This window comes from Telopea speciosissima, chromosome 1 (genome assembly GCF_018873765.1).
Source record: "Telopea speciosissima isolate NSW1024214 ecotype Mountain lineage chromosome 1, Tspe_v1, whole genome shotgun sequence".
Lineage (NCBI taxonomy): Eukaryota > Viridiplantae > Streptophyta > Magnoliopsida > Proteales > Proteaceae > Telopea > Telopea speciosissima.
In genome coordinates, this window is record NC_057916.1 from 67,950,499 (window position 1) to 67,977,407 (window position 26,909).

General features: G+C 36.8%; 1 protein-coding gene across 2 annotated transcripts in view; it reads right to left on the minus strand.

Moving 5' to 3' along the window:
* Positions 1-26,909, minus strand: part of LOC122643187 (threonine--tRNA ligase, mitochondrial 1-like) — a 47,203-nt gene that overhangs the window by 14,445 nt on the left and 5,849 nt on the right. Inside the window, exons 2-19 of one of the 2 annotated variants that reach the window (XM_043836843.1) lie at positions 18,096-18,105; positions 17,557-17,668; positions 16,868-16,993; positions 16,275-16,334; positions 14,391-14,480; positions 9,177-9,251; positions 8,938-9,066; positions 8,755-8,844; positions 8,136-8,224; positions 7,945-8,041; positions 7,781-7,867; positions 7,181-7,265; positions 6,088-6,182; positions 4,605-4,637; positions 4,424-4,510; positions 3,441-3,533; positions 2,836-2,928; positions 2,400-2,621 (exon numbers count right to left, since the gene is read on the minus strand). In XM_043836843.1, the coding sequence (XP_043692778.1) occupies positions 2,400-2,621; positions 2,836-2,928; positions 3,441-3,533; positions 4,424-4,510; positions 4,605-4,637; positions 6,088-6,182; positions 7,181-7,265; positions 7,781-7,867; positions 7,945-8,041; positions 8,136-8,224; positions 8,755-8,844; positions 8,938-9,066; positions 9,177-9,251; positions 14,391-14,480; positions 16,275-16,334; positions 16,868-16,993; positions 17,557-17,613 (1,608 nt within the window). In that variant the 5' untranslated portion in view covers positions 17,614-17,668; positions 18,096-18,105. Of the gene's footprint in view, positions 1-2,399; positions 2,622-2,835; positions 2,929-3,440; positions 3,534-4,423; positions 4,511-4,604; positions 4,638-6,087; positions 6,183-7,180; positions 7,266-7,780; positions 7,868-7,944; positions 8,042-8,135; positions 8,225-8,754; positions 8,845-8,937; positions 9,067-9,176; positions 9,252-14,390; positions 14,481-16,274; positions 16,335-16,867; positions 16,994-17,556; positions 17,669-18,095; positions 18,389-26,909 lie in introns of those variants that run through there. The other variant, XM_043836837.1, reaches the window with a different exon arrangement.

Below are 26,909 nucleotides of genomic sequence, written 5' to 3' on the forward strand. Positions count from 1 at the left end.
GTGACAGTGGCATCGATCTAGGGAAACTCTTCAGGGTGAGTAGTGGGGAGCAGGTCGGAAGTATGGCCAAGGGGAGAGCCAGATGCAGGTTTTTCTCGGTGACATCGGAGGCGGCGGCATTGCTTTCTTCTTCCTCTACTAGGCTCACGGCAACAGTCGGGGAGATGTGGCAGAGTTGGATACCTGGAAGCACCTGTGTTGAGGCAGTAGCTCAGGAACCAGCGTCTGGGGGATGGATGATTCTGCTGAAGTAGTGGAAGGGGCAGGGTTTTGAGCCGAGGGGATGCAGCAAGTCGCAGTGTTGGTGGAAAGCTTAGAAGAACAACTTTTAGTGGGGTGGCCAAAGACTTTGCATATGAAACACTGAGGAGGTAACCAGTCATAGTGAACCAGTTGTTGGAAGTTGAATCCATCATCATCTTCCAGTGATCGAAGATGGAGGAGGGCAATCTGCTGAGACTTCTCTGCAGATTCTAGCAAATCCGAGACGATCCATGTTTTTCGTATGATCATCAGTATAAAGGGGTTAACCGATAACAGAGCTGATGATGCTTACAGCATAAGAACTCCAAAAAAAAAAAAGAGAAATTGTCGCTCAGATTTCCATTTTTCTTTGCAAATTGCAACGAAATACTGTCGGGCGCTTGAAACAAGAAGAGAAATTGAAAGAGAAGAGGGAGGACCTGGTTGGTTGGGATGCGTAAAGTCCTTTTCTACCCTTTAAACCAAGGAATCTTAGTCATTTAAGTCATTTAACACTATTACGTGTGAAATGAAATCATTCACCCATATATTAAAAGTGAAACCAGTTATGTTGGGGGGCATATAAAATCCAGTTACAAATTTTGTTTGTAACCTGCTTGGTTACAAATAGACAAACTGATGCAGATCTTAAGACTTATGTTCGAAAGAAGAAGAAGAAGAAGTCCAAGCTTTAAGTAGTTATTAGAGCTGTTAGTAGTTAGTATATTTCTTTACTTAGTTTTATTTTGATGTAATTAGTGTTTTTAAATTGAAACGGGTCATATTGTTGGTTCAATTTGAGTCATGTTGGGTCAGTGGTCATGTGATCACTCGAGTGATCATGTGACTTAGTTTATTTTTCATATTTTAGTGGTCATGTGACAACTTAATGGTCCCCCAACTCCTCTCCACAGTTTTGGAGAGAGTAGTGTTGATGTAAGTAGAATCGGCCAGGGGTTTCTACTCCAAGGCTGAATAGGAAAAAGGCCTTTTGGCCCCGCATTATAAATAATGGGGCTCTTCTTTACATCACACTTTTAAAAATTTAACTTTTCAGCTGCCGCTGCAACTTGTCTTCTTCAAAGAGAATTGTCTTGCGTTTGATCAAGGCTGATGGAATCAGTGTTTGATCCGATTGACACCTTACGGTGGGAAGCCCGGGTGGTTCATGGTCATAGTTATCAAGGCGGGAAGGCGTCCATGGCGTTTTAAAAATCAAGCTGACACAGCAATGGCAAGGCGCCCCCCTAGGCGTCCAAGGCGACCAAGGAGCCTGGACGCCATGGCGTCGCCTTGATAACTATGTTCGTGGTTGGGAAGCGAAAACAGAAGTACAAAAGGATATAACTCTTACCTAGGTAAGCCTAAAACCTAAGCCCTAATGTCACGGCCTTAGACCTTTCTAAACAACCGCTCTGGCACTTAGAACTCACACCAACACTAAGTCAACATTACTTCACTCCTTGAGGGACTTGGGAAGAGAACTTAGAGAACACAAGAGAGAACTTGAAAGAATGAACTTGTATTGCTCTAAAGATTTGAGTACAATGCTTGGGTAGCTCACTTGCTTGGTGCCTTGGCCAAATGAAGCCACCTCTATTTATAAGCAACCAAGAACCCAAGGAATTCCTAAGATCTTTACACGTGTCATCTATCCAATGGTTAGGAAATTTCTAATCTAAGGGATTAGAACCTTCCCACCTCTTTTGTGGAGGATTCTAGCTACTTAGAAAACTCTAGAAGTCTCCTCCTTCCTTACCTATTTACAAGGTTTCTCTAGAAGCTTCTCTAGAACCTTCCTTAACTTTCCTTGCTTCTAGAGGTTCTAGAATATTTCTAGACTCTCTTCAAGTGTAGAGAGTTCTAGGTCATGGACTTGGTCTTAGGCCCATGTCCAAGTTCATGGGCTTGCAAGCTAGGCCCATGGGCCTTTGTTGAGCGGGCTGTGACACTAAGCTTTATAAGTAACCAAGCCCGAGAGAGAGTAATAAAGGTTAGACCTCAATCAGACAATAACTGAAAATAAAATAGAAAGAGAATATAGTCAAGAAAAATATAGTTCATGCTATTCTTGTAATCAAGATGACGAATGCTGAATTAGAAAACTAAGAAAGTTCAAAATAACATCCAGTAAATCTATTACTGATTCTCCATACCTGCAGGGCGTATGGTTCAGATTTCTGTGAAACAGGGCAAACAATTGCCTGGCGTGGACTAAGCCAGAAGGGCCATTTTCCTTTGTAGTGCTCCAAAAGTATAGCAAACATACGCTCAACAGAACCTAGGATGGCTCTGTGTATCATAACAGGTCTCTCCCTCTTAGTTTCATCCTCTGCTGAGAAAGACAAATTGAAACGAGCAGGGAGCTGAAAGTCCAGCTGCAACCAAATGATCCTTAAAAATAAAAAAACCAAGTATTTTTTTTTCAGATAAAAGTGCAAAATAAAAATCAAAACCCAATGTGCTATTGTTAGTAACACCTTTTTCTTTTTTCTTTTCTTTTCTTTTTTTTTGGATAGAGAACTGAAGAAATTTCATTAATGCATAGAAAACCTAAGAGCATAAGCATGCATTTTGTCAATATTCAGTAACCTGTAACGTGGCACACTGAAATTTCCTCTTTAGAGCATCGAAAACACTAATGTCAATCTTCGGCCCATAAAATGCACCATCTCCTTCATTGATCTGTGAAACATTGCTCAAATAAGAAGCTAAACAGGAAGTAATTCTAAAAATAATATATATGGGACAAATGTAGAAAACTGAAATTGCCAACCAAACTCCACAGAAATACCAATTCCATGATGGAAGTAGTCTCATTTTTTTTTTTGGGGGTGGGAGTGGGGGGAGGAGAGAGATGGGGTTCACAGGTTGGATTTGGGTCAACTAAATTTGGTGTCTTCACAGTTATCTTTGAGACAAAGAAGTGTCTAGTTCGAGCATGCCCAGGCAACCAGGATGCAGAGCAGCCTATACATAACATGCTTTTGTTTGGGTGCACAAATTGAAAGACATAACAAAAAGACTAGCAACATTAACAAAATTGACATTGGAGGCTAATATACAGCCAGAAAGAGGGCAAGGAATCAAAGATGGATGTAACAAATGCAAATTCAACTCTATATCCTAAGCAAAATGATGAACAATGTATATAATGTCCAAGCAACTTCGACAGAGAATAAAAGGAGTGCTATTACCTGCCATGGCCTACCAAACTCATTCAGTGCTTCTGACAAAGCTTTCTCAGCTAGTTCCCATGTTTCTAAATCTCCTAGGTATTTCTCTGGCCGCTACATTACATAAGAGTTGAGATTAAAGATCTGAAAAGCTTTAGTTATTCATTCACATCATACATTGCTTCTCTTTCTCAAATCATAATATAGGAGGATAAATGAGGATTCAAGAGGATGACATAATAAGTACCTTCTCTTTGAGGGGGGGGAGGAGGGGGGAGAAAAAACAAAAGCAAGAAAATTGTATCTAAATCGTAGTACTCAGTCAAGTGTTATATCTGAGCAGACAACACAATATGTCCACATATACACATAAATCTACTAGTACATAAATTTATGAGGTAAAAGAATCTAGCAATATTATATCTGAACAACTGTTTCTGCATGAATCTCAAGTCAACAAATTTTTGGCAAGTGCACACACACACGCACACACACAACTTTGAATAGTAGGCACACACACAACTTTGAATAGTAGGCCTATTCCACAATATGGATAGAAAGAGAAAGGAACAAATTTGGAATAAGCTGAACTAAGGCTATGTTTTGATGCCAAGAATAGACATAATAAGACAAAAATCATGATGATGCAATATGATTGATTTATGTGTCTATCTCTCTCCTCAAATTCGAATTTGTTTGAATTTTTTCTTTTCTTTTCTTTTCTTAACATCCAAACATAGCCTAAAAGAGGTGGAGGAAATTCCCTAAAGTTTGTCAAGTTAATGGTGAATAAGTAAAATTTCTTAAAAGAACTATATAAAAATAGAAATATTTGAAGTGGAAACTACTCCTATGGCATGAATGCAGCAATGAAGATGACTGTAAATGAATAAAAGATCAAGTAGTTAGAGCGAAAACCACCAATAGCATAACAGATCTTTCTAATCAATTGAAAGTTAATAAATGATGCACAACAAGGTAAAGACAAGGAGAAACTTTCATACCGTTGATAGCTCTAGCTCAAATGTGAACCCAAATACATCATAACAATAATTTATAAACTCCAAGACGCTCCTAACTTCATCTTTTATCTGAAAATTAGTCAAAGCAGTAACCCTGATCATTAAACAATAAAATAAGACTCATTCATAAGTAGACGATGCACATCAACAAACTTAAAGTCACCTGAGACTCCCTACAAAAGATATGAGCATCATCCTGTAGGAGAATGAAGGAGATTGTGTGTCAGACTCAATAAATTCAATAAAAAATCATATGATAAAATTGTTTGAAAAAAAAATTAAAAAAAATACATAAATTAAATATTAATGAGTGGTTAAGTTTGGTGACCAAGAAGTATGACAGAGCAATTCATTTTCATCATCATGATTTAATCATCAGCAAAAAAAAGAGAATTAATATGAGCACATAATTGAAGTAGAATGGACAATGAGGGGGTGATCTATGGATTTGGGTGATTGATGCAAAATTCCGTTAAAACTAAAAGATAAATTCACAAGGCAGCAATAAAACCAGCCTTCTTTATGAAGAAGAAGTCTGGCAAATAAAAGAACATACAGAGATGAGGATGTTGGATAATGAGTGGCAAGACTAAAATTAAAAGAAATGCATCGACCAAAAGTGAATGCATTTTCCTAGGAGTAGCAACAATTGGTGACAAGAAGTAGGACAGTAAAGTGGTATGATTTGACAAAATGCAAAAATGACTAATGCATGCTGCAAGAATAAAGAGCGACATCACGCAGTTCCAAGGTATTTTAAAAGAAAAGGAAATAGAGAGGAGAAGAATAACACCAAATGAAGTAGTGAAAAAAATATATTGTCTTAACTACAGTGGAGTGCAGAGCTGGATTTTTCGTGACTGACACCGGGCAGTGGGGATGAGAGTTCTTTGAATTGAGTTGAGGTGATATGAGAATCCTGAGATTCTTAGAAAGGATAGAAATAGAAACAAACACATTTGCAAGGACCGAGGAGTAACAGGCTAACAGCAATATGCAATAAGTAAAGGAAAGACAAATTGGTTAAGTTATGTACAACAAAATATAGCAAATTCACTTGAACAAAGTATTGACTATAATATGAAGATGATGCTGTTTCCTAGTCTTGAAATTAACTTACTTTTTACTGTATGTAGCAGTTATCCATTAGAAAAAGCAATAGTAATGACTCACTATGAGGAAATAATGATAATAATAATCAGATCAAACAAAATAGAAGACAGATGCGGAGTATATCAAGAAAGGAAAGAGGGCAGGAAGGGATAAGTAGCACACTATTATTGCTCTACTTAAATAAAATTGCTATTTAAAAATAAAAGAAAAATACAAGAGGAAGAAGGCTATTTGAGATTGGAGGAAAAAAGATATTCCTAAAATGTTCTAGCAACCAATATTAACAAAAGTTGAATTAGGGACAAAGATAAGTACATTATTTAGAATTTAAAATACTGAGAGAAGTATTCCCTCGGTTACTTAGGTGTAAAATCCCAATTCCCAAAAGACATGTCATCCTCATCAGTTCAATGACTAGTCGGGCTTAATATATGCGGCCAGTGAACTTCAGGATCTGAACAATTCAAAAAGAATTTCCCAACTTCAATCCAAGTGTACCACCATGTTATTAAAAACAAGACTAATAACAGTACCTGCTGAAATCTCCTGACACGTGTTAACCCAGTAAGAGCACCACTAGCCTCATTCCGATGCAGAACTCCAAAATCAGCAAGGCGTAGAGGTAATTCTAGAATACCATCCATAAATAGTAAAGGGAATTATTGGAAAACAGCAATAAATAAAGACATAAAGAAATGAGAATAGAGAAGTATCAAAGAAGGTTAATTAAAGGAAACAGAAATATTTTTTCATGCACATAGACATACTATCAAGTTAGATAACTAAAAGGATGTGCATACTAGGATGGTAGAATTATGCATGCCTTCATATTGCCCATATAATATTGCATCATGGCCGAAAGGTAAATGAAGGTGCAATTAAATCTTAACATCCTATATATACCATAATTTTTATCAAACTGACCAAAGCGAACTCAACTCATTTAAAAAAATAGAATTGTGTATTCAGTGTTTATCCATTCATATGATGGAAGACTATCTGATAAACCAGAATTGAAATCCACAGATTAAAAAAAAAAATTAGTGGTCCCCCCCTCCCCTCTTAGGTTTTTTTCCCATAATGAATACGAACTTTATTAGAAAGATGAACTGAGTATATCAGCCAAGGCAAACATAAAGCCCATGGACTGATAAAGGCAGCACATCTCCTATTACTTTTAGGGGTTAATTGTGCAGAAGTTAGGCACATTCAACTGCAAGTGCTACACTAATTACCATACCCAACAAAAAGGAAAAGTCTTACCACACAAGTAATAGAAAAATTCCATGTAGGCTGGCTACATAAAAGAATCAAGGTTTCACCCAATTGGCACCACACTGTTAAGATTGTCCATGAATGAGGTTAGTTTCAGGATTCCGTTGAGCAGCATATACAGGATCCCAGCAATTGAATCAACCAATCAAGTCCAGTTTAAAATGGTAGAAATCATGCACAAGTTAGTTCATAGATTTCAACAGTAAGCACCATGCTTACAAAAAAGCAATGCTGCCTCAGAATCCATAAAAAATATCACTGATAAAAGAAAGCTATATAATTACTTATCCCGGAAAAAAAAAGTGAATAATTATACTCACAAAGTCAACAAAATTTTAACAGAAAGTTTACCTCTGTAGGAACGAACTCTATGGTCAAACATCAAGCAGTGCCCAGGACAATTCATTGGCTTAAGTCCGAATTCTTGTTTCTCAATCTGCTCAAAACATGATACATTATTACACCAAAGAAACAAAATCTGGATAGGTAAAAAAACAGTAAACAGACGCTACCCGCAAGTAAGTAACAGAAAAGGCATATTAAGCAACTAGAAACAAATATTTGAACCAAGAATTAAACAAGTTCAGAAGTAGTAATATGAACCTAAAAAATACTTGAAGTTACTTCCTTGCAGCTAGGGTTAAAATAGATCCATTAAATTACTTGCAAGATGCATCAACCTAAAAAAGAATTAGCCACTGGACACAAAAGCGAAGTTTTTTTTCCTTTGGGGTTTGGAGAAGTAGAAAATATCAGGACTGTAAAACACTAAATCCTATTTTCATCTTCATTATCTTCTTTTCTTTCTTTTCTTTTTTTTTTTTTTTTTTTCCATCTTTGTGTTTCTCTTTTACGTTTCACTCTTCCTTAGAATGTGATGAAAGGATAGAGTATAACAAGTTCATGAACAAGTGAGTTCAGTATTCTGAGGGGACAAATAGAAAATTTCACCTCAAATAAGAACATGTTCTCTTTGTAGTTAGCAGCATGACCAGATGTCTCCCAAAGTTGCATATTGTACATGTTTGGTGTTAAAACCTGTAAAAGAGAACAATGCACCTAACATAAGCTTAAATACCTTTTAATAGATTGATAAAAGTGGACATTGTACTCACCTCTTGGTAACCTCTCTCCCTATACTGAGTACGTATGAATTCCATTAACTTGTTATAAACTCTAGTGCCATAGGGAAGGAAGAACCAACTTCCTGGGCTGACATGTCAAAGGAAATCTAATCAATGGTTGCCAACGACAACATCCACTCCATGAGGTATATTACAAGATAAACTAGGATTCGGTTCATCACCTAAGTGGATGACAAAAGAAAAGCTCTTGTTTTGCCCCCAATAATCTGTGGTCATACTTCTTCGCTTCTTCCAGTTGGGTAAGGTACTCCTGCATAAAAGACAACAGTTAAGGGTTCAAATGTGGAAAATAATAGAAGAGTCCAAATAACAAGACGATAACCATTATACAAAAGACTACAATTAATACCGTTTATGAAGTGTGTTACTTTAAGAGATGACAAAATTGAATAGCTGAATATGGTCATGGACAATTTTAAAGCTAATACTAATAGTTACCACAACCAAGGAGGGGGCGAGAAGCCGAGAACGTAGTAGAATAACCCAAAAAATGAGATTTTTTTTTTCTTTTGGGGGGGGGGGGGGGGGGGAGGAGAATGTACTAAAATAACCCAAAACTAAAACAATTGCCATGTAATGAAAAATTACAACAGAAAATTGACACTTGTGCACTATTGTGCTACTGTCAAATGCATGAAAATATATAATCGATGCCCCCACATCTAATCAATCATAGGCATTATGAAACAAAAACTACATGTACAAAAGACCAGCTTTACATTGATGTCCCAACATCTAAAAGACATGTTTATCCCAAGAAAACGTAAAAATACAACAAACCTTCAGACGCTTGGAATCTGGATAAGATATCCCATAAACTCTCTGTAAACTTTCACGCTCCTTTTTCCCCCTCCAGTAAGCTGAAGAAGCCTGGAGATTGCAACAACAACATTAACACAAACAGCATATGCACAAGCAAATAGCTAATGTTTCCACTATTCTATGTCAAGTGCTGTTCATCACCTTTAAACAAGCAAATGCCTTGACAAAAGATGTGTTTGGAATATGGGGTCCACGGCAGAGATCAACTAAGGGCCCACATCGGTATACAGTGATGGTCTTGTCTTCAGGCAATTCATTAATGATCTCAATCTGGATAAGAAGGTTAGTTTCTTAGCCTTGTCCACAAGAACATCCACATGGAAATACAAATATCAAGAAAGAAATATTTGCAGCATAATTAAAAGTGTCAGGAAAAACACCTTAAAATTATTATCAGAAAACAACTCAAGAGCCTGTTTTCGTGTCACCTCAATGCGCTCAAAAGGCTGTTTTTCCTGCAATATAGAGGATAGTAACAAGTAAATTTCATAGAACGCAAGCATTTAAAAGACAACGAATAATTCTTAAGGTACAAAAAAAATGATAGTTAGCCCATCAAATGCTCAGAATCAGAACTTGTGGACCAGTCAATGAAGCCAATTCTTTGGCAAGTTAAGTCAACAGTTCAGGTGAATTATCTACCTTAAAAAAAATCTTGAATCGGCCTATATTTTCAAGAGTAGGGAGTCTGTCACTGTAGGTATCAAAATACTGCATTCTATTAAGCAAAACTATCTGATCAACACCTCAATGATACCTCTATATCAGGCCATTAGGTAAAAACAATTACAATTACAATATTTTAGGCAAACATGCAAAAGGCATTCAAACCCTTATTCCAATTCTCTATGAACAACTAGGTAACCAACAAACAAAGCAACATTTTTCTACCAGGAAAAGGGGAGGGATCAAATCAATATAAAACTGAAAGCAATCACAGAAAATTGCATTCCTCTAATTTTTATCTTATTTTGGGTAAAGAAAGCAGCAATTTAAGAGCATGTATATGTGATTGAATTATTAAAGGTACAAAAGGGTGCACTAAGGACAGGGATGTCAGACAAAACAATATCCAATTAACTGCAACAAGGGTCAAATACTGAAGATAAAAACAAAAACAAAAAATTTGTGTTACTATTGAAGTTAAACAGTAAAGAATGAATGCGGCGAATAAAGGTACTGAAATAATAAGCCCTCCGAGAGAATACTTTAAAAGCTGCAACATTTTTCTTAGGCATCATAAATGAGGATCTACTAATTGCAATGAAAAGTATATCAATTATTTTCTGAGCAAGCCTTAGATAGGCTGGGATATCCAAGACCAAAAGGGGAGTCGTCCAATCCCTGGTTTTAAGGATCGGTGCATATCGTACCGTATCAGCTGATACAGATCAGTACCAGTGAGTATGGATACGACATGATAAGATACCAATACGATACTTAAAAACAATTGTATCAACAGATACAGATCAATACAGGTAAGATACACTCGATACACCCCCCCCCCTTGAAACCTGCAAAACAAAAACCGAGAGCAACCTAAGGCCTAGGCAACTTGTTTATCTCTTTGATCTGAGTTGGGAACATCATCTAGCATAAAAAAAGATCCTAACCTTCACCATTTCAACAAGTTTTGAGGATTTACAATACTCAAATCATGCATGAAAACAAATTTGCATGAAAAAAGTGTACTTTTTTTTTTTTTGGCATCACGAGATTTGGTAAAAAAAAAACCAACTAAAATCCTTGCATCAAACTGATATATATATAGAGAGAGAGAGAGACATTGCATGATTAGGTATTGTATGCTTCAAAATTGTCTTTTGCATGTATCCTAAGCACATTCATGCGTTTCTTGACCATTTCCATACATATCTTACGTGACTACGTCTTTCCAGTACGATATAATACGCTTCTTAAAATTACCCTTCCGATACGATACTTGATACAAGTATACAACAACAACAACAACAACGTAGCCCTATCCCAACTAAATGGGGTCAGCTACACCGATCCTTACCCTCTAATCAACTCTATTCAAGGTCATACTTGATACAAAGCCTCAGTTATACATGTCTTTCCTCACCACTTCTCCTAGGGTCATTTTAGGCATGCCCCTGACTCTTTTAGTTCCTTCAAGCTGAATCAAATCACTCTTCGGTACTAAAGCATCCAAAGGCCTCAGTTGAATATGAGCAAGCCACCTCAATCGACTTTCTCATAGCTTATCATGTATCGGAACTACTCCCAAATCAGCTCTAATATGATCATTCCTTACTATATCCTTCCTAGTTTTACCACGCATCCATCTCAACATCCTCATCTCCGCTACACTGAGTATATCTACATGATGCTTCTTAACTGCCCAATATTCTGTACCATACATCATAGCCAATCATATGACTGTCCTATAACATTTACTTTATGTTTTAAAAGAATACATCAATCATAAAAGACTCCAAACGCATCTCTCCATTTCATCCATTTTATTTTAATTCTCTATAAAGCATCATCCTCTATATCACATTTTATTTATGATTGAACCCAAATACCTAAAATAATCACTTTGTGGAATCTCCCTCATCAATTTTCACCACCTCATTATCCTTCCTAGTGTAACAAAATCATATACTTCGTCTTCGTTCTACTTATCTCAAAACCGTTTGATTCCAAGGTTGATCTCCAGAATTCCAACTTGGCGCTAATCCATCTCTTGTCTCATTCACCAAAATAATATCATTAGCAAAAAGCATACACCAAGGAACCTCATCTTGAATGTCTTGGTTAAATCATCCGATAAGCACAAACAAATAAGGGCTTAAAGCTGATCCTTGATGTAACCCAATTGTAATTGGGAATTCACTACCTTGACCCTCCACTGTTCTTATATTAGTCACCACACTATATCTTTAATTATATATCCACATATCTACTTGCAACACTTCTCTTCTCTAGTACTTGCTAGATTAACTCTCCAAGGACTTTGTCACAAGCTTTTTCTAGGTCAATAAAGACCATATGGAGATCCTTCTTGCAATCTCTAAATCGTTCAATGAGTATCCTAAGTAACTAAATAGCTTCTATCATGGATCTTCCTAGCATAAAACCAAATTGGTTCTCTGTAATAGTAGTTTCTTGTCTCAGGTGGAATTCAATGACCCCTCCCATTATTTCATAGTGTGACTCATTAGTTTAATGCCTCTAGTTATTGTAGCTCTGAATATCACCTTTATTTTTGTAGTGTGACTCATTAGTTTTATGCCTCTATAGTTATTGTAGCTCTGAATATCACCTTTATTTTTGTAAATTGGAACCACAATGCTTTTTCTTCATTCATCTGGCATCTTCCCTGTGCTCCTAATCTTATTAAACAACTTAGTCAGCCAAGATAAACCACAGATTCCTAAGCTCTTCCACATTTCCATTGGGACCTCATCCGGCCTCTGGTGCCTTGCCTATTTTCATCCTCCATAAAGCATTTTTTACTTCAGACTCCCTAATTTTTCATACATATCTACGACATGTGGTGTCTTGATGGGCAATGCAATCTTCCAAGACACTATTACCCAAAATGTCTTCACTTAATAGGTTATAAAAATAATCTTTCCATCTCTCCTTAATGTCCTCATCCCTTATTAGTACTTTAAAATCTTTATTTTTAATACATTTAACATGGTCAAGATATCTACTCTTCCTTTCCCTCATTCTAGCTATCTTATAGATAGCTTTTTCCCTTCCTTTATGCTCAGGTTGTTATATAGATCTTAATAATTCTCCACCCTTGCTTTTCCCACTTTAAACCTTGGTCCAATCTGCAAAAAGTGAGTATGCCAAGTTCATTTGGCACATAGCATCCTAAACTCATCCAGATTCACTGAGGAAGTATATGTGCGTGGGGTTCTCCCACAGACTGTCCAGCATTTCCTACAGTTTTATCCTTCTTACAAAGAATCGATCTTTGGAGAGTCCAATGGGTTTTAATTGAAAAAACAATTTAGGTTCAACATGCAAGTCTTTCAACCTTTTTTTTTTTTTTAACTGACAGATTAAATTGATCCTACAACAAATCTCAAAAGGCTACTAAATACAACCACTTCCTAAAATGGAAATATGGAATCGATTTCTACTCCCAAAATATGAGGAAAGAAGAGGAGATGAGAGAGAACAGTCCTCAATCGTGAGGGACTGTTTCTGCGCTAAAACAGGGGATGGGGAAAAGAAGACCAGATAAAAATGAATAAGAAGAAGAAAGAAAGAAGGAATAGGGAGGAGAAGGCCACACAGCCAGCACCCAAACAACTCAATACTCAAATCAATTCATTCTCAATCTCTAACTGAAATCCATCGTAGATACAAGCTATATAAAAGAAGAACACCCAACTAACAAAGGAAACCTATTTAACTAGGAAACTGGTGACCTACCCAAATAAAATATTACATGATTATCCCAATAAAAATAAATAAAAAAGGGCATACCAAGATCTAATTAGTAAAGATCATGTAAGTTATTTGATCTTACATCATAATCATGCCACAACAGCTACATCATAAGCTCTTCACAAAAAAAGGCAGACAAAAGTGCAATACAAGTTATTGCAAACCAAGATCTAATTAGTAAAGATCAGATTCACTTCCGATCCCCAAACAGAGGTCTCAGATTCACTCCTGAGCCCCAAACGGAGGTCTCAGATAAAATTATGCTGATAAACATGCAATATAAGTTACTGCTAACCAAATAGCGACATCAAGTTATTGGGGACCAGACATCATAAGGTTGTTGTAGACCAGATAAATTGCATTATTGTAGAATACCATCTTCATAGATAAAATTGTTGTTGAGAACACGAACATTACACATGGATAAATAATTTCAGAAGATCCAATAAAGAATATTCCATCAGCATATGGCAGCAATAACTAGCATCACGAAGTATGTGCATCACATAAATCTCATAATCAAGAACAGCTGCAAATAAGATCCCAATAAAATAATCTCTAGTCTCCCCCTCACGGTAGCAAATAATCTCCATGCAAGTACCAATATTCAAAAATTTTCAAATCCCAAACTGATGTGAACACAGGTATAGCATTGCGGAAACTACTATCTTGGGCTGCTGGTATTTACAAATCAGTCGAGAATCCAACTTAGACTACAACTCTAAATAAGAAGACAAAGTAAGACTTAAACAAGGAAACCAAATCACACTAAAGGGAGAAAGTTCTGTGGGGGAGTGTGCGCCCTACGCCCAGACACAGAGGGGGGCAAAAATGACTGCCCCGCCCCCCATGAAAGGCGGTAATGACTGCCCTGTTGATGCCGCCACGTATGCTCAATTGGCCCCCATGTGCACCTAGAGGCCACCTCCCCCACAGAGAACTCTTGCCCCCATACTAAAATAGTCTAGGCTAAACAACTAAGGACATATCACGATAGGAATATCTCCTATCATGATTACTTTAACATTCTACTAGACGACAAACCCAATTGGATCCAGTTCATCTCGGTTTGGACAGCCAAACAGGTCAAGCCAGTTCAACCACAAATCTGCATCACACATCAGCTAAAAAAAAAATTCATTAATATGAAGACATACCGCAACAGCTTTCAATGCCGCTGATTCAATTTTCTTGAAGTGATCCTCATTCAGACCTAAGTCACCATAAAATGCATCATAGTAGAATCCCTATCAAAGGCAATTAAACGATTTTGTAAGAGGACTGCACAACATATGTGTGACTTTTGAAACAGTGCATAGCAAACAATGCATCCAATAAAGCAAAATCAACCAAGATATTTTATAAGAAATAAAGGATGTTTATCCGGAACTCAAAAGCAACAAGAGCTATTACAACATCAAGTTGGCCAAAATCAACAAGCTTCATCAGCTTATATCATTGGTCTTCACAAGGGAGTGAGGGCAATGAAACAGATGGTCTGTCAGCATAGTCAAAAATCATCTCTTCCCATGCCAACCCAGAAAAACACACTCTCATCTGAGAAGGTATGCTTCTGAAAGGTAGAAAGGAATTTTCTTTGAAATTGATGAGAGTGAGAAAAGAAGCCATCATGTAAATTAAAAATAGGTAAAATATTGTCAATTGCTTAAAAAGATGAGGCAGGATAGGGCTTTATACTCTATCCAATAAATAGTTTTGGCAATTTGGTGAGGAAACTGTTGGTAACTGGAGACAAGTTATAATTGCCAAGTAAGAAAGAAGAAACCAATCAAGGGAAAGCACTACAACTTCATGCAGTTTTAAGGTATGTGTTTGGAAATCCAATCTTTTTTTTGCTAAAGATCAGCAATGTATATATTAATAGTAAGATGAGAAATTTACAAAGGAAACCTCAGTGACTACTGCACAGAGAAATACAGTAGTCACAAACACTAACCATCATGTACTGTCTAAAATCTATAATATGGACGGCATAATGCCTCCCATTCAATCGACTGAGCTATAAAGCTTGGTGCTGTGGACCAGTAGTGTGACTCTTTGCTCTTTGCTGCCTTTTTGGCCAGCACGTCTGCTATGGTATTTCCTTCCCGAAAGCAATGAGTTATTCGCCACTGAATGGAGTGTAGGTAACCTGCTATTGCCCACCACTGTTGCACCCTTTGCCAGGGCAATTTGTCTGCCAGAATAGAGGATACCACTGCTTCGGAAATCCATTCTCATACTGCTTGTGAATTCTCTAAAGGCATCAATCTCAATAAGCATATCCTGACCAAGAAAACTATGTAGAGACAGCTCTACAGTTAGCTTTCCTGGACCATCGCTGGTGAAGCAGCCATTAGCTGGTTTTGAGGAAAGCAAATAACTTCACAACACAATGAAGGAGACAGAAAATGCATATCACAAATCCCCATGAGTCTACACACCAGTATTGGACTGGTTAGATCCTCCAATCCATATCAGTAACGGAAGGGAGCAATCCAATCTATAACATGTTTAGGAATCGCCAATCCAGTAGCAGTATCGGGATTTTTTTTACTGGATCAGTGGATCCTTTTTTTGGATTGTGCTTTCCATAACGATCCAGACCAATATCACTGAAGAACTATACAGGATGACTTACCAATCTTTAAATCTTGGCGACCTCACGAAGGCACCAACACAGCTGGACCTATCAGGGAAGCCCATGAGTGGGAACAATTGTGCAAGCTATATTCTCCCTCAGCTAGGGTAGTTAAACTTATTTTCTCTTCTCCAATGTCAATTTTGTGACTTCTGGTTATTTTGTTTTAGTGCTTGTTTGGTACAAGTTCAAATCTGAATGGGTTTGAAAGAGCAGTCTCATCACTACTGTTACAACTACACCTCAACGATATTTTCTTGGAAGGGTTTGTAATACTTGATGAAAAGACCAGAACCAAAAGAAGAAATTGATTTGAGTATTCAGCAAAAGCCAAATACTGCATTTGAACTATTAATGTCTGTACATAAAAAGATTCTGAAATAACTATGTTACACATTACCTCCCCTCTAGTGGTACAGGGTCCAATGCAAAGTTTGCATCCATATTGCTGCTCAAGAGACTGCCATAAAAAATTAAAAAAAAAAAAAAAAAAAAAAGTAAAATTCCAGTAGTCCAATTAAGCCAAGATCTCTTGGGAAAAGAAACAGATTATTGAGACAATAACAAACCTTATCAAGATAGTAATAGAGAATATCAAAGTGTAAACACAGACAAAACTCATTGATATGGATTAAATGTTATATAGATAATCACAAAATAGATATTATTGTTCACACATACTTTCCTCCTACAGTTTTTTCCTTTTCACTGTCTGGATTTTCATTCCTGTTTTCTTACTGCTTATGAAGTCCTTCTGAGTTTAGACTTAACAATACAAGATAATCCTTGACTCAAAAGCAATAAGCATATTATACTTACATATGAATAATTGTGGTATCTGCAATTATCAGCAAGCTGTAAGGTTTTGTTCCCCCATTTTTCCCTTTGGGGATCCATAAAACTTACTGTTTAAACAATTTAAACATACGTAGAACTTGCTTGCCAAATTTTAATAATAGAAGTAGGAAAATACAAATTCTATAGCAAGTTCACCTCCCCAAGGATGTGAGCACTGGAATGCCAAAACGTGTCACGCCCTTCATCAGTCTCAAATGTGAATAACTTGAGCTCACAGTCTACCTCAAGAGGTCTTGACATGTCCCAAAGAACTCCATTAACCTACAACATTAATAGATTGAAGAGAATGAGGGCAAGAATTCTGCTCTTTACCTAACAACTAATGAGTAGGGTATTCAGATGTGCAAGTAAATATAACTATTCAAAAGTTGACAGCGTACATACTACCTTTCTTTATCCAAAAGTAATAGAACAAGATGCATGAATGAGAGTAGAGAAATCTATTAACTTGTAAACTAGAGCTTAAGTGCCATACAGAGGGCATTAAAAAAGAGAAACAGGTGGTAAAGAGAAAGGATTAGTAATAAGTAAGGGGTGAAAATTAGAAAACAAGTCAAAAGTAGGAAGAAAAAGATTCGACTATAACCTCTACCAATAGTTGACCCAAAGCAAATCCATCAAATTAGAGCAACGAATGACCGTTCTTCACAAAGCTATTAACCATCTTCACACAGATGTGGACATGAATGTAAAGGTAATGGACTCAGACTCCACAAATTTTAGCAATCGAAGATCCAATTATATAATATTACAAAAGGGTTCATAATATCAAACCTAAAAGAAGAATGGGAACATGCTAACAACATAAAACATTTAATATGCACCTGAGATATGATAGCATTTGCTGCCAAACTTTTCGATATCTCCTTAGCAATGTCCATTGGTGTTGATATCCATTTCTTACCTTCCTTGACAGTGCCATCTGGCAAAGTAATTCTACAAAATCAAAACCCAAAATTTAATTTTAGAATAGAATGCAAACTGGAGATAACAAAACAAGAAAAAATATCTTATTGCCACTGACAAAGAAAAGGATCTCCACGGATGGGAAGGAATTTAATACAACTATACAAAATGACATTCCCAACAGAAGATGTGTGCGTTTGATAACCCACCAATAAAGAAGTATATATAACTGGTCTGATTTGAATTGAGTTACTTCCGCTACAATCTTTATAAGCACATAAAACAGTAAACTTGAATTAAAATTTGGAGACTCATCAAATTTAGTCACTGTCCAATACAAACATGTAGTTTCCCCACTGGATGACGTGGTTGAATCAGAAAAATGAGAGTAACTCAAGAGCATATGAAATCAGAAAATCCAAAGCACTGAGAAGGGCTACGTGGGTATGGTTCTTACTTAATGGGTTCTCCTCCGATGTGCACACGCTCTGCGATTTGCTGGGCTTTGATTTCTTCGAATAGATGAATGCGTTTGGGGATGACTTTCTGAAGATAAGCTTCGTCCTTGGCGCAGCTGGGCGCAGAGGACTTGGGCTCGGGGGTCTCTCCCATTGCCGGCGCAGCAGTAGAAAAAGAGAGGCGTAAGAGGGAAGTGCGGCTTGGGTCCAACACAGAAGGAGAAACAACGGCAACTCGCCTACCAAATAAGGACAAGGGAAGCCTCACAAGGGAAGAGAACATGAAAAATCCTTTCGGTGCATCATTTTAGCTTTAACGCTAGTTTTATACTGCAAGGTTTATTTTAATGAACCAAAACCGGTTTGGTGGCCAACGGGTTGTTTGGTTTGGGTTTAATCTCAATCTCACTAGCAATTTAATATACCCCTAGCTTGTACCTTTGGGCCCTTGAGTAGGATAGACCAAAAAAAATATATTTAATATACCCCATTCGTTGGATTCCCAGCAGACCACGTGGCCGGTTTGGTTGGCCAACTGTTCATTCAACCTAGGCTTGTGGGCAGCATGATGGCCACTCACACCCAGGCCGCAGATGAGCCGAATCTAGTTTTATACTGGAGGTAGGGGTGTCAATCGGTCGGGCTCGATCGGTCTCAGTCGGGCTTAGCCGGGCCTCACCAATTTTACAAGCTGTACCGTGTCCGACCATTTAGGCATTCAGGCTTGTCTTGGGCGGGCATGGTACGGTTTCATTTTGGTCGATCGGTGTTCGGTCTTTAATCGGGGCAGCCTTATTCGGGCTAGACGGGCCTAAATCGGGTCCAAAACGGGCTAATGAGCCGTTTAACTCTAAACGGTTTCTAAATGGTGTGGGCTTACTAATTGACATGCAACCAGAATTTTAAGTTCAAACCATCACATTGTTGGGCAGTCACGTTACACCTCAACTCAAAGTCAAATAAAACTTATCCCAACTAAAATCGTAGCACAACACTGAATAGAAACACATCTAACAAAATAAGTAGAGGGAAATAAAAAAATAGAAGCACATCTAACAAAGTAAGATTTAAAAACTAAAACTAAGCCTCATCTCACCTACGTTGAGTGCATCTAATCAATAAATGTCAAAGACCAACAAAGAAACATACAAAAAAAGGAAATTTGGAGGGAAGGGGAGGGGAAGTTTATAACTTAAAGGGTCGGGCTGTAACCGGGCGGTCTAGGTCGGGCCTGGAATCGGTAGGTCCGATCGGGCGCCCAACGAGTTAGGACCCCACACCGGGACTACCCGATTACTAAACGTGTCGGGCTTAAGCCCAACACGCTTAGTAATCGGACCGGGCCGGGCTTTAACCGGGCCGGGCTTTAACCGGGCGGGCTAGGTCGGGCCTGACGGGCCGGGCCTGGAATTGACACCCCTAACTGGAGGGTTGATTTTTAATGGGAGCGGTGTCTCTAAGCGGGCCGGTCTAGAGAGGGTTCTCTGGGCGGGCCTTGGTTCTGACACCAAGCCACACAAACAAGCCATAAGAGATGCTTAGATCACCTGCTTGCATGCCAAGTTTTAGTTTAAAGAAAGTTTGTCAAGTGACAAAATAATGTCAATATACATGATCATATTTAATTTAGGGTTTCCTCTTTGTCACTATGCCTAGTGAAGAATGATGTTTAACTATTTGCCACATGACAGTACATGGGGTAAAATTTCGATTTAAAATGAGTAGAGGAAATAACTACAATTACATAAGACATCATGTTGATAATTTTACTAAAACTTTAAATCAAAGTTTGAGCAACTTGTCTTGTTTATTTTGGATTAAAAATTGGTCATTGAGATGTACGTGGGCCAGTCCTCTATCACATAGACTAACTCATGTATTGCCAAATAGCAAATAATAGTGAAATATTATACTTCACTAGACATAGTGATACCTAGAAGGACCCTTTCATGCTACTTGCTTATACTCGGATAATTATTTGATATGTCCTATTTTGACATTGGGGGACATAGTTTGAGCTTAAGCCCAATATATCAATAGTGGGGTCTTAAAGTCTATTATATCCACAGAATTATAGCCATGTTTGACTTGCCATATGGCAAAATCAATGCTAGAACCCTGTCTACTAGTCCACCTATAGGTTTTTTTTGTTTTATCAGAACGAAACCTTAATTGGGAGAAGAAGTGTAAAAAAGAACAAACCTTGGGCTGCACGGGAGAATAGAGAATTAAGATAGAAATTTTTGACTAACAAAGTGTAATAAGGAACAAACCTTGGGCTGCACGGGAGATTAGAAAATTAAAGTTGTATTTGTTTATTGAAAATTCTACGTTTCAAAACATTTTATTAACTCTCCCACTTTTTTTTTTTTGTAAAAACTCTCCCATCTTGTAGCTTATGGTTTGTAGTTTGTTGTTTTGGCAAGGAAGCAAAACAAAAAGGTGAAGTAACTTTTTAGTCTCACATTGCTCACAAACAAGTGTGATGATGTTCTTATAAGTATTCATAGGACTTATAAGGGATGTGGGGTTCAAAAGGGAAGTATCCTTGTTGGGGATGTCCAAGTTGAGTTTGCGGTGTCTTTTCACACACGCACGCATCTAGAGTCTGGCCAAGGTCAGATTGATTTAATTTTTTATATGTTACAATGTTTGAATTTGAAATTTAGATTTACATTTAAATTTTTTGAATTTAAAATGGTAAATCAAATTTCAACATAGTAAGGATACAACCCTTTGTAAAGACATACACATATGTACATGTACAGGCACCCATATACATACATGTACGTAAAGACTTTGAAATTCTATAATACTCCAACTCGGGTCTCCAAAGGTGATGAAACAATTCAAACTTTTGCTCACCTGTTCTTTGTTCTATTTTGTATTCGTACTATCATTGTATATTGGTCTACACTACGATCGTATATTGTATTGTTTCTCTACTATGGTTTAGTTTTACTTGAATAGTGTGGTCATATACTGTTCCTCTTCATTACATCATCTACTGAGTATAGCCATTCGGATCTCTATGTAATCACACTTGGGAGTGTAACCTTTGTGAGTAGAGAATTGTTTCATCTTAAAGGTATAAATGTAAGTCAACACTCTCTGCAAAAAAAAAAGGGGCATTTAAAAACCTTAAGGATTTACTAAAAAAAAAACCCCTTAAAAGAGAATATCATTTTGATAAGACTCAACAACTTGGTGTTACTCTTTATTTCAACTACAACGATTTTGGGATGGTACTTCGTCTTCAAAAGATAAGGAATTATATTTCTTCAAGTGTAAATCTTATACTGCCTATTACTACTTTGTGTTTTTTTTTTGGTGAAACGTATTATTACTTTGTTACAACAATTGAAAAGAATTTTTTTGACTAACAATGTGAAAAAGAAAGGGGAAATTTAGAATATCGATGAGTTATTTCAAAGTAACAAAATTAAACTAAATGTTCCACAATAAAATTAGAGAAAAATAGTAAAACTATAATTTTATTCAATATCATAGCTTTTTTTTAATGGTACAATACTATGACAATTTTAACGATATAAGACATATTTGTATATGAAAATAGTGTGGTCATATACTGTTCCTCTTCATTACATCATCTACTGAGTATAGCCATTCGGATCTCTATGTAATCACACTTGGGAGTGTAACCTTTGTGAGTAGAGAATTGTTTCATCTTAAAGGTATAAATGTAAGTCAACACTCTCTGCAGAAAAAAGGAGGCATTTAAAAACCTTAAGGATATACCAAAAAAAAAAACCCTTAAAAGAGAATATCATTTTGATAAGACTCAACAACTTGGTGCTACTCTTTATTTCAACTACAACGATTTTGGGATGGTACTTCGTCTTCAAAAGATAAGGAATTATATTTCTTCAAGTGTAAATCTTATACTGCCTATTACTACTTTGTGTTTTTTTTTTTTGGTAAAACGTATTATTACTTTGTTACAACAATTGAAAAGAATTTTTTTGACTAACAATGTGAAAAAGAAAGGGGAAATTTAGAATATCGATGAGTTATTTCAAAGTAACAAAATTAAACTAAATGTTCCACAATAAAATTAGAGAAAAATAGTAAAACTATAATTTTATTCAATATCATAGCTTTTTTTTAATGGTACAATACTATGACAATTTTAACGATATAAGACATATTTGTATATTAAAATAGGTTTCTATATTGCATATTTTCTTCTGTATATTTTAATAGTACATTGTGCTCATTAGAACTGTCATTTCGAGGTAATCAACATAGATGCGATTTTTTTATTTCATGGGGGCATGGCGAGAGTCTAAATCATGTCCTGTTTGTACAAGAGTTGCTGTCCTTGTTCCCTAATTAATTGACACATGGATTTCCATTAACTTGTTACAGTCTCTACCTCCACCCCACCATTTATTAAACACCTAAACCGACTCATAACGAGTCTACCCCTTTTCTCTCTCACATTTATTATTTAATCTCATTTCTACTTCTCTTTTTAAATTTTTTTTTATTTAACATCCATTATTTAGATTGTTTTATTTATTTATTTAATTTTTTATTTAATCCCATTACAACTCAGGTACTTGGGGTTTAACGGGCTTGGCCGATACCGATTTGATACGGTGTTTTATCTCTCATTTATTATTTAATCATATTTCTATTTTTCTCTTAATTTTTTATTTAACATCCATTATTCGGATTGTTTTATTTATTTTAATTTTTATTTAATCCCATTGCAATTTGCAACTTGGGTACTTGGGGTTTAATAGGCTCGGCTAATACCAATTTGATACGGTGCTGCAACAAATAGAATACCGCTAACCATACAAATAAAGATTGAAAAAATAAATTTGAATGTGACCGACTCACAACTAGCCTATCTCTCATTTATTACTTAATCTTACTTTTATTTCTCTTTTAATTTTTATTTCAATATCCATTATTTAGATTTTTATTTATTTTAAATTTTTATTTAATCCCATGGCAACTCTTTTGTTGATTAGACGATTTAGTAAACAATATCGAATATGGTAATGGTCTCGGCCAATACCGATTCGAGACAATGCTACAACAAATGGGATCACACCATGTGGTTGACGATACTAATAAAGATTAGAAAGGAGGTTGAGGTAAGGCACGGATGGATGGGACAGGACATGGTATTGATATCTGATCGTTTGAATTGGGCGATTCATATTGTTATCGATTGGAGAACCAATCCGATATCAATTTTAGCAATATTTACTTTTTTGAATCTTTATTGATATAGTCAGCCACATGGTGCTATTCTATTTGTTGTAACACCGTATCAAATTAGTATCAGACGAGCCCGTTAAACCACAAGTACCTGAGTTGTAATGGGATTAAATAAAAAATTAAACTAAATAAAACAATCTAAATAATAGATGTTAAATAAAAATTAAAAAGAGAAGTAGAAATGGAATTAAATAATAAATGAGAGAGAGAAAGAGAAAAGGGGTAGACTCACTAGAGTCGACTAAGGAGTTTAATAAATGGTGGGGTATGGATCATCTGCACGTACCAACAGGTGATCGTACATCTCAAAGCCAATGGATATTTTAATTTTGTTTTCATAGAAACCCCTCCTTCCCTTGTAAATGGCAAAAATAGGACTGACTGTTGGCTCTCACATGTACGTTCACTTGTTGGTACGTGCATAGCAACCGAACTCAAGGTAGAGAAGGTAACATGTTATTGGAAATCCACGTCTCAGCTAGTAAGGGAACAAGGACAGCAATTCATGTACTTGTACAAGGACATGATCCGGACTCCATGGCGGCACTTTTGCATGCTTATGTGTTTGTGCACTAGAGCCATGCAGCCAAATAGTGATCTTTTGCCCTTTCTATTAATAATAAGAGAAAAAAGCTAAGCACGTGGGGACATGCCCATCACGCTAGTGAGACTATGTCTATCTCTCTCTTCCCCTCGTTGAAATGACTTCCTACACCGCCTGTATCAGGCTGTATGGTTGTATGATGGCTTGTCTGGCGCCCTGATTGGAGACATCCACTAGCGTGCGGACGATCAATCCCCTTAATAATAATAAAAGTTACAGTTGGATACGTTGTTTGAAATAATATGTTTGGGATTTCTTCGCCAATTCTTCTTGCAACATCTCTTCAAGTATTATGTTGAACGAGATGCTTGAAGTAGAGATCTTAGGCTTTGAAATTTGATTCGGTCTTTTAGAATGTAGAAAAGAAAAATTCCTCCATGAAGAACAGGAAAGAAATGAAAAAATGGAAGATTTTTCAGATTTCCGTCACATAATGCCTTCACTTTTGCCTTCTGCTTCTACAGATCTTTGTATTCTCTTCCCTTTGGTGCGAGTTGTAGAGGGTGGTGGGGCAGAAAAGGGTAGGGGTGGAGGAAGAAGAACATAGGGCAATGGAGGTAGGGGAGAGAAACGCTGGGGTTGGGGTGGAGTGGGGTGGGTGGGGGGGTTTATGCTCAAACAGGTGTGAGGGCAGAAGCCAGAGATGGAGGCAGAGGTAAGAGTGGGGCCAGTGAGAGAACTGGCCATGGGTAAAGTTAGAAATATTTTTCATTTTAATTAGAACTAACTAATAAAGAACCCCAAAGACAATATGTAAAATATTAGATAACTCAAATTTAATTTGCTTAAACATTGGGTACCTCAGCTATAATTTACCGTAATAATAAGTGATCATTTTCCTCTGTTTTGCTGTTATAGTAATAACATACAACAGAACTGAACGAACCTCTGACTCGGCATTCTTCATCGGTTTCGTTTGAGATTTTGCGCAAATCTTACCCTTCTTTATGCGAGCCAAAACCTCCGTCCTAACTCTAGGATCTTCTTCTATTACTAGAACTACACATGCAACCATGGCTGCCTAAAGAACTTCCGTCTGGTTCCATTTCTTATTAAATTCTTTCACCATCTTGGTGGTAAATCTGGTGCTTATTGGTTAGTGTTTGTTTTTTTTTTGGATGGAAAAACAAAAGTTTTATTACTAACGCAAAGGTAGATATATAGTATTCTTGGATTCAGCATACTTAGCAAGGTTCATGGCTATAGCTATACAGAGAGGGTCTCCTTGCTTATCAAACACTATTTCTTGGGCTATATCAAAGATATACACTAAATCCTTAATACAATACTAGGGCCAAGAAGATTTAGTTGGAGATGGAAGAATATCAGTGATGTGTGGATTGGAGCACCATACTTCTTTAACCTTCAACCCCATGCTAGTAGCATGGTCTAGGCCTGATCGAATACCAAAAATTTCAGGTCCCATATCATTAGTAGTACTTATATAACCTGCAGTAAGAAAGGTGAATTTGCCATCTTTCAAAAGGATATAGGACCATCCTACCTGACTTAGTCCAGGTATGCTGTATCTTGCACAGATTAAAACAACAATATTGAGCACAGGTAAGGAAAAAGAAGAAGGTTCTAAGAAATCCTCCACATTACTAACAAGTACATCCTGGGATGAAACTGAGGAGGGGGGATAATTTTAAATCCACCAACCATTTGCAGATATGTTTCATAATCCAAATTGGATTAGACTTTCCTGACCCATTGACAACTTTGTTTCTAGTTGCCCAAATAAAGAAACAGGTAATAATAAAGACATTGAAAAACCAGATTAACGTTTGTTTATCTAGATGATGATTAAAGTAAAGTGCTAGGCAGAAATCTATTAGACTTTCATAAGCCAATAATTCGGTTCTCAGACCCAGAGGTCCGGCCACCCATATGTGTTTAACCAAATCACAAGATAAGAACAAATGCCAGGAGGATTCGATACAATTTCCACATAGAGCACAGGAAGAGTCAATCTAAAGCCATTTTGAGAGAGTAGCCCTGATTGGAAGTCCTGCATTTAGCAAACGCTAGAAGAAGAGTTTAAATTTTGGATGAATTTTGAGTTTCCAAAAGAAATTCCACCAAGATTTAATAAACAAATTATTAAGACCACAATTAGGAGTGATTTCTCTAGCAGTCAGTGTAGTACTGAGGGTACCATTTTTGGCCCTAGTACACCACCATCTATCCTCTGAGTTTGACAGATTCATTAATTGAATTCGAGAATAGATAGGTGTAGGTAACATAGAATTAAGTAAATTAGAATTACAGTTAGAACCCACGCTGAACCTATCAATTTTTTCCATACTTGTAGCAGAAGTAACAGGAGAGATGGAAAAGGAAGAGAGATTACCTGATAGAAAAGGAATCCATTTTTCAATCCAGAAAAAATTGGAATTACCATTTCCTACTTTTTTTATCACCATTTTTTCCAACGATGGAATAATATGGGAGATACTATTCCAAGTCCAGGAACCTTTTCTCACGCGAGTTCTTTGATCAAAGAAAGATAATTTAGGAAAATATTTAGCTTTGATGACTCGAGCCCAAAGCGAGGAAGGCTCAGTGATCAATCTCCACCCTAGCTTTATCAGTAAGGCCTTGTTATGGTGTTCAGCCTTACGAAACCCCAGTCCCCCTTTAGATTTGGGGGTGCACATTCTATCCCAGGAAATGAGAGAATTTTTTTTGTTATCTCCCCCAATGTTGCTCAACCAGAAATTGCGGCAAATGGAATCAATATTGCGAAAAGTTTTAAGGAGAAACAGAAAACAATTCATCAAATAAGAAGGGGTAGAGGCCAAGACCGATTGAATTAAAACACTATGCCCAACATAGGATAGAAAATTGGATTTCCAAATCGATAGTTTTCTTTGCATCCGTGACATTACTCCTTCAAGTTCCTTAACTTTGGACCTACAGTGAAAGAGATTAGTACCCAAATAAATAGAGT